Raw genomic sequence first — 7,089 nt, 5'->3', positions numbered from 1 at the left:
AAAAAAAAAAAAAAAAAGAAGAAGAAGAAGAAGAAGACGGCGACAAATATATAAATTGGGCAATGAAATGAACTTTTTTTATATTTAAGAAAAACTTTAAGAATAAGAAAGATCTGATTGCCATCAGGTTTGCTTGTTTTATAGATAAATGAACACTTAAGGGTTTTAAGTGTACATAATTTAAACACTCACAATTTATATTTATTAGGTATACATTATGTAACATGGGGCTGTGAAAAGTTCATTAAGATTCTCTATTAAGATTGATTTGAGTGAAACCCTCAAACCACTGCACAGGTGAGCAAAACATGCTTAGAATGGGGGATGTACTGGACAAAGCTCAACTTTGTGGCAGGAGGACAAGGTGTTAAGACCAGCAAAGGGACAATGGACAAACCCACACAGGAAAGAAAGTGGGCGGAGAGGGCTCAGGGACATTATGCAGCACCATCATCCTTGGAAATAATTTACAGATGGTGCCAAGAATAGATGAGTGTTACTTGCCAGATTTTCTGAATAGTTTCTTCTAGCATTAAAAGAGAACTCTAGAGATAAGACAAAGGATATGGGATGGGAACTGAGGCAAGTGACAGATGGCTGACAATGGGTAAACCTTTCTGGGCCTCTGTGTGCTAATAATGAGTTAAGAAAGAAGGAGGGGGTCAGGCCAGATGTTTAAAATCCGTACCAGTTCTAAAGTTTAACAATTCATTAAGAGAGAATCTTGTAACTGTAAGCTACTTTCAGATATAAGTAAACGTCATGTAGGATATCAATAAATTTGTAAACCTTTTCCTATCCTTAGTTTTCTGCCCTTGGGAGAATATGAATTGGATTAAATGTCCTTTTGACAGGTAAAGGGACATGACATCTTCAACTTACTCTCAAATGATCAAAAAAGGGCAAAACAAATTTGGGAGTCTGGGTTTCAGGCATACAACAATCTTTGTACTATTCCAGCAACTTTTTCAAACTCCAAAATAAGAAGTTACTAGAAAGTTTCCTTTCCTGCCATATTTATCCACATACTATCAGTGGCATGAGGACACATGAGATTTATATGGTTAAAATACCCCTACCGTCCAAGTGACTGATGTAGACACCAACCTCCCTGTCCTCCAGCGGTTTAGGTCCAGCACAGCCGTGTAGAGCACATCTACCAGACCCAGGGTCTTCTCAGGATCAAGGCTTCTCTGCAGTAGAGACATGGTAGCAGGATCTTCTTTCAGGCACCTAGGCACAAACTAGGCTGCATCAGTCACGGCTATACTTCTTTGCAAAGGTGTTTCAAACACGCCTCATGGAAAGTCCACACTTTAGGTACCCCCCCTAAAAATTAAATAACTTTAAGAATATTTAGAAAATGACAAGGCTAACACTGGTCACTTGCTGCTCCATAAAAGGACAAGAAAGAGGGGAAAGTCAAGAAAGCAATAGGGTCTGGAATATCCATGGATTTCTAACTATCTTAAGGAAGAGAAGGACTCGGAGAAGGAGCTTTCTTCCAAGGCCTGAATGCTTTCTCACTGTCTAACATTCACTGTAGCTTGACTTCCTGGAATCTCTGCTGAGATTTTGTAGTCTGATATAGTATCTATTCCTTTGTTAACCCTTTTCCATAGTTCTCTTGCCCCTCCCTTCCTTTACAACACTTTACATCTATACCAAAGAAAATGAGAGTGAATCAAGAGAGGAAAAAAATATTACTGTCTGCTCCCAGACTCAACACAAATTTGCAACAAGCAACAAAAATTAACTTTTTTGCCTTTGTGTAAATTAATTTTTCCACTTTCCAAGATACCTATTTCACTCCTCCTTTACTCTCCTCAAAGCTCTGACATCCCCATCACCTCTCCCATGCTATCCTCTTCAATTCTCACTTATCATGCATGCAAGTAGGCAAGATCTACTTCATCTCCCCACCACCACCACTAATTTCACCAATTCACTTGCCACATATGTCCACACAACCTGTCTTCCCCTCCTATCACAATGGAAGACTCACCCTGCTCTTGCTACAGGCTAACCCTCCACTTGAGCACTCGATGCCATGCACCCTCTTGCCCTCCCAAGGACCTCAACTTATGCAGTCACTGCCCTGTTTTCTTTCCTGGGATACTCCCTTTGGCAAACAAATTAGCCTCACCAACCACCACCTTGGTCCTTTATTTCCCTCCAGACACTGTCCTATTTCTCTTCTTGCTATGTCAGCAAAACACATCATCTCTGCCTCTTGAGGTTCCTTCTTGGTCTCCTCTACCTCTATATGTTAGAGTGCTCCAGGCCCTGTCCTCTATTAGAGTACTGCATCTGGTCCTGTGGTTTTATAGACCTCCCTTACACTGAAGATACTCAGATTTCATTCACCATCCCAGACTTTCCTCCTGAGGTACAGTGTGTATACTTGACATCTCTCTTTGCACACCTAATAGGCATCTCAAAGATAATCTGGTCAACACAACTCATTTTTTTTTCCTCGTAATTTGCTTGTCTTTACTGATGGCAAAATTCTACATCATCAACAAAAATACCATTTAATTGCAGGTTCTTATAAATGGAGGCATTACGTCAGACCAGCCACAAAATTTTTAGCATAGCTTATATTTTAGAAAAAGAAATGAGTATCAGGTTAGCATTCTTTGAATGTTAGAATCAACTACGTCATGATCAACTACATTACTTTTGCGGATGGGCCTGATCTCTGTTTTCTTCTGAAATTAGTACATAGAAGGTGAATCTAAGAAAATAGGAGTGGTTGGCTGGATAAAACACACCAGCAAAGGCACTGTGACAGATCAAGTGCAAGGCCCTGAAGAGAAATTCCACGTAAGTAGTAATACTAACATGGCATTCTGGTGGTGCAGTGGTTAAGGCATTTTGTGTTAACCAAAAGCTTGGCAGTTTGAACCCACCAGGCACTCCTCAGAAAAAAAGATGAAGCATCTGCTTCCATAAAGACTCACTGTCCTGGAGACCCAATGGGGGTCACTATGAGTTGGAATTGACCTGATGGCAGTGAGTTAGGTTTTTTTTTTTTTTCCTTAAAATAAGACTAACAATACACACATACAATTTATGAATTGTTTTAACGTTTGTTGAAAAATAAGAATTCCACTGATAGACCATATTCAGTTTGTAAATATAACTAAACCAATATGATTTTTAGGCAGGCCAGCACGGAAGTTCTCAGAGTTGAAAGTGGAATTTCTATCTTCGAAATGAATTCCCCACTTGCATAGGCCCTCAAAAAGAACAGATTGCTTCACTCTGTAATCTGTAAAAGTCATGGTGGTCAACACAACTCTTAATTTCTCTCCTCCCTGGCAAAAACCACTCTGATTCTTATAGCCTTTCCCAGTTAGTAAACACCACCACAAAGTCTATTTCATTCAAAGCCCACCTCAAAACCAACAAAATCACCCTTGTTTTCTAGTTCCCTCATAACTACAGATCCATGAGCAAATCCTGACATCTCTTTTTCCAAAATATATTCTGAATCCAAGCACTTCTCACCACCTCTTATTACCACCCTGGTCCAGGCAACTACCACTTCCTTTGTCTCAAGGACCAATTTCCTATCTGATCTCTTTTTCTCCACTCCTGCCTATTCAAAGCCCATCCTCTGCATAGCAGCCAAAGCGAGTTTTCTATAGTGCACATCAGATGACATCACTCTCCTGCTTAAAACCTTCCAATGATGTCCCATCATGCTTGAGATAAAACCTAAATCCCTTACCACAGCCTTCAGCATCCTTGGAGACCTGACTTCTCCTGCCTCTCTGGCCACACCTCCCTTCACTGTCACTTCCACTCATCTCTCTTTCCCTGAATATGCTGAGTTTGCTCCCATCTCAGGACCTCTGTTCTTGCCACTCCCTTTGCCTGGACTGCTCTTCCCCACGATCTTGGAAGGGCCAGCTGTTTCTCACTGTTCAGGTCTTTCCTCAAAGAGAAAGTCTTTTGTGAGAGGAAGAACTGTCTGAACTTCCAGTTCTGGGGCTCTCTGGGAGATAAATGGTGAAATCAACATGTACAAAAGCTACCCTAAGAAGCAGCAGTACTCTCCAACATGACTTTGTCTTGAGAAGAAGTAAACCTGTAAGGATGGAAGCTGGCAGGCCTCAGATGCACAGAAAAATGCAAGTGATGAGGCAAATTCAGAGAGTACCCCATCAGACCCTGACTCCCAGAAGAGGATCTTGGCCACAGAACTTGACATTGCTTTAGTCCCAGCAGCCACACTACCTCACACAGTGTACTGCCTGTCTCAGCCTGCAATCACTAATTATCAAGTCACACATCCTCCACTTGCTCCAAGTTTATGCTCCACACAGACTTCTGGTTGTGATTTGGCTTGCTACTTAACACCTTCCCACTGGTCATGCAGAAAGGAGTACTACAAGTCCTCGTGATAATTTCCCTTTCTAAAAATCAGTAAATTGGCTTTTTTATTAGTTAGTCTTGGGGGCTGATCAACAAATGCCCTTCAGAGACTAAACCCATTCTGTTAACAAATTAATCAAGTCTTGCTTAAAACTCTACCTGCTTTTAGATTAAAACCAAGTTCCTCAAAGGCTCTGTGTGTCCTGGCTCCTGTGACCTCCTCTCTTCATCATCACCTATCATATTTATAGTCAAGCCAGCTCACTTCTCAGGCTTTTCCATTTGTTGTTCTTTTTACCTGGAATGCTTTCCCATCTGTTGTTTGCCTGGGTGGATCCTTTCAAATCCAGTGTCACATCCTTAAAGTGACCCTTTCTGACTAACCTCGCCATCTGAAACAGCCACCCCTCCATCTATACCCTCCTCTACTCTCTATTATACGACCTTACCCTACTCATATTTTCTTCAATGTGCTGGTCAGAATTTGGATGTCCTCTCCCCCTCCCAATTACAAAATCAGGTCTATGAGGGGTAGGGCTATTGTTTCTCTTATTCACAATTAAATTCCCAGAGCTCTCAACAGTCTCTGGCACACAGGAGATACTCAGTAAATACTTGTTAAGAGAAAGACTGGATGGATGGCTTATATGATAGTTGGAGCTATGTGTCAACTTGGCTGGACTACAGTTCTGCGTGGTTTAAGCAGTTGTGATGTGGTTATTCCCATGATGGGATCAGATGAATATGTTTTGAGCAGCCAATCTGCTGAAAGGAAGTTTCCCTAGGGGTGTGGCCTGCTTCCAGTATATTTATGGACATCCTGTGAAAAGAGACATTTTTCTGTGGATCAGGATTCTGTTGTGCTGCTTACAATTGTCCGTGAGCGAACAACCCACCATTTGGCCTGGAGATCTTGGATTTGTCATTTGTTGGAGTCAACAGCCAGTATACTGCCTGCCAATCTTGAGCTTCTCAGCCCCTGCAGCTGCAAGAGTCAAGAAAAGCCTCCAGCTTGACGTTTGATCCAAGAACTTTGGACTTACCAGCTTTGGACTCACCAGTGTGTGAGCCATTTTCCTAGGATAAAATTCTCTTTCTTGCTATATATAAGTTTTACTGGTTTTGTTTCTCTAGAGAACCCAGTCTAACACAGCTTAAATATCAGCTTTTAAGTGACATTAAAAAATCATATCTGGTAGCAGGACATTTCACTTTACTGAAAGCAAATCATGATAAATTCCTGACTTGCTTTGCTGAAAATATCATTTTTCCCAAAGTAGAGTAAAGCAATCACTTCTGTCTGAATTTTTCTCAACAAATACATATTTTATGATTTGAAAGAGACAAAAAACCATAAAATTTCCTATCTTTACCAAAAGCAGCCAGCAGGGAGAGTGCTCCAAAGAATCAATTACAAAGGAAATCATATTGAGAGGGTTGAAGTAAACTGAAGTGTTAACCATTTTAGTACTAGCTGTTATTATTCACCCAGCTTTCAAAAATTTCAGAGTATTTTCTTCAAAATGAGAAGCTGGTTAAGTTTAGCATTTTTCAGTAAGAATCTGAATTACAAAAACATGTTAAGAATTCAGGAACACAATCTTACAGAAAAGTAAGCTTTTAATTTATAAAAGGTGTATGTGTGTGTGTGTGTGTGTGTAAATTACTCTTCATTTCAGGAAACAGTATACCATCTCAATCATCAACTTTAATTTTTTTGAGGGGGGATATTCAGAAAAGGGAGGTTTTGAAACACAAAGTGAACTTCCAACTCTTATTTGATATATTAGTAAGCTCTAAACACTTTCAATAGAATCCATTACTGTACTCTTACATTAAAAAAGGAGCAATGGCTTAAATACAACTCATATGCATTACCCAGCTAAGGCATCTTAGCTGGCCTCTTATCTCTTCCTACCTAAATGATTTAAATATTTTCTATACAGTTAAATATTCATTCGGGTTAGAATTTTAATAGCAAAATTATCTCCCAATATGGGCTTAATTTTTTTTTTTTAAATTTATTGTAGTTTGGGTGAAAGCTTAAACCCAAAATCAAACTCATTGCCATCGAGTCAGATCTGACTCATAGTAAACCCTGCTTGGGTTTCTGAGGCAGTATCTCTATGGAAGTAGATTGTCCAACCTTCCTTCCAAGGAGTGGCTGGTGGGTTTGAACCGTCAGTCTTCTGGTTAGCAGTCAAATGCCTTAGGCACAACACCAGAGCTCTCAGGATGAAAGCTTATAGAGCACATTACTTTCCATTCAACAACTGATACACATTTTGTTTCCTGACATTAGCTACAATCTTCTCAATGTAACTTCTCTTCCCCTTTTCTCCTTGGATTCTCTGTTTAATTTGTCCTTCCTGACCCTGCCTGCCTGCTGAGCTTTGTTTTTGGGCAAATGCTGCCCTTGTGGTCTCTTATGGTTGATTGTTCTTAGAAGTATGTTCCTCACAGATGCTACTGTTCACTTTATAGACCTATTGTTTGGCTGAAAGGTGATCCCTGTGGGGTGGGTTCAGTTTGAAGGGTGTCTAAGAACCATAGTGTCAGGGGTTCCACTAGTTTCTATCAGACCAGTAAGTCTGGTCTTTTTTTTTTTTTTTTTAAATTTATTGTGATTTGGGTGAAGATTTACAAAGCAAATTCACTTTCCATACAGCAGTTCACATATACTTTGTCTCATGTCATTGACCACAG

General features: G+C 40.2%; 1 protein-coding gene across 1 annotated transcript in view; it reads right to left on the bottom strand.

The window, feature by feature from the left end:
- Positions 1-7,089, bottom strand: part of GARRE1 (granule associated Rac and RHOG effector 1) — a 102,400-nt gene that overhangs the window by 9,759 nt on the left and 85,552 nt on the right. The window contains exon 8 of the mRNA XM_007957954.2: positions 1,080-1,233. Coding sequence (XP_007956145.1) covers positions 1,080-1,233 — 154 coding nt within the window. The remainder of the gene's footprint in view (positions 1-1,079; positions 1,234-7,089) is intronic.

Source organism: Orycteropus afer, unplaced genomic scaffold (assembly GCF_000298275.1).
Source record: "Orycteropus afer afer isolate SDZICR_OR568_19922 unplaced genomic scaffold, OryAfe1.0 scaffold00827, whole genome shotgun sequence".
Classification (NCBI taxonomy): domain Eukaryota; kingdom Metazoa; phylum Chordata; class Mammalia; order Tubulidentata; family Orycteropodidae; genus Orycteropus; species Orycteropus afer.
The sequence above is the reverse complement of the archived record's forward strand: the minus strand, read 5'-3'. Positions and strand labels throughout refer to the sequence as shown.